Consider the following 670-nt stretch of genomic DNA (forward strand, 5'->3'; position numbering starts at 1 on the left):
CGTCGAGTCGCGAGTCCGGGCGCGTCTCGGGGCGCGAGTCCGGCCAGACGTTCCAGTTCTGCGACAACAAGCTCGTCGGCATCCGGTCGTCCGAGATGAAGAAGACGCCGGTCGTGTTTGACCCGACGTCGAAACCCGCGACGAGCTGGCGCGACTCGAAGCCGTCGACGCTCTTCGCCTCCTTCAACTCGAACCACACCGACTCGGAGAAGACACCGGTGCACAGCCGGGGCAGCGCCGACCTCGACTTTGTCATGGAGGGCGACGCAGACGACGAGAACAAAAAGGTCCGGGTCACGGAGCTCCGCGAGCGCATGCAGGTCATGACGCAGGACGTGCTTCGGGGCTCTGGGCGGCTCCCGAGCCAGGCGTCGATGGGCCAAGAGTCGGACGATGGCCCCGAAGATCTCGTGGCGCTCTACAAAGAGCTCAAGGCCATGCGCATGTAGTATTCTTCGATCTCCAAGGCTCGGTCCTGTTGAATGAACACGCTATTTGCTTGGTATTCATGACCAAGCATGTCATGCTCCACTCCTGCCTGCTTCGTCCCATCAAGGGTATATAATAAATGCGACAAAAGTGGCAATAAAACGAGCCATATAAACGCTCAGGGTGTGCAAGAGAGGGGGAGCTTCACGCGAGACTACCAAATCATGGAGGTTCCTCCCCC

The 670-nt window shown here is 59.6% G+C and overlaps 1 protein-coding gene across 1 annotated transcript; it reads left to right on the forward strand.

Moving 5' to 3' along the window:
- Positions 1-14: 14 nt before the first annotated feature.
- SPRG_18538 (hypothetical protein) lies at positions 15-449 on the forward strand (the record flags this gene model as incomplete). Its single annotated transcript, XM_012357977.1, has 1 exon — positions 15-449. A coding segment is annotated over one exon (435 nt), but the record flags the coding sequence as incomplete, so codon positions are not given.
- Between the last annotated feature and the right edge of the window lie 221 nt (positions 450-670).

This window comes from Saprolegnia parasitica, assembly GCF_000151545.1.
Source record: "Saprolegnia parasitica CBS 223.65 unplaced genomic scaffold supercont2.1279, whole genome shotgun sequence".
NCBI lineage: Eukaryota > Oomycota > Saprolegniomycetes > Saprolegniales > Saprolegniaceae > Saprolegnia > Saprolegnia parasitica.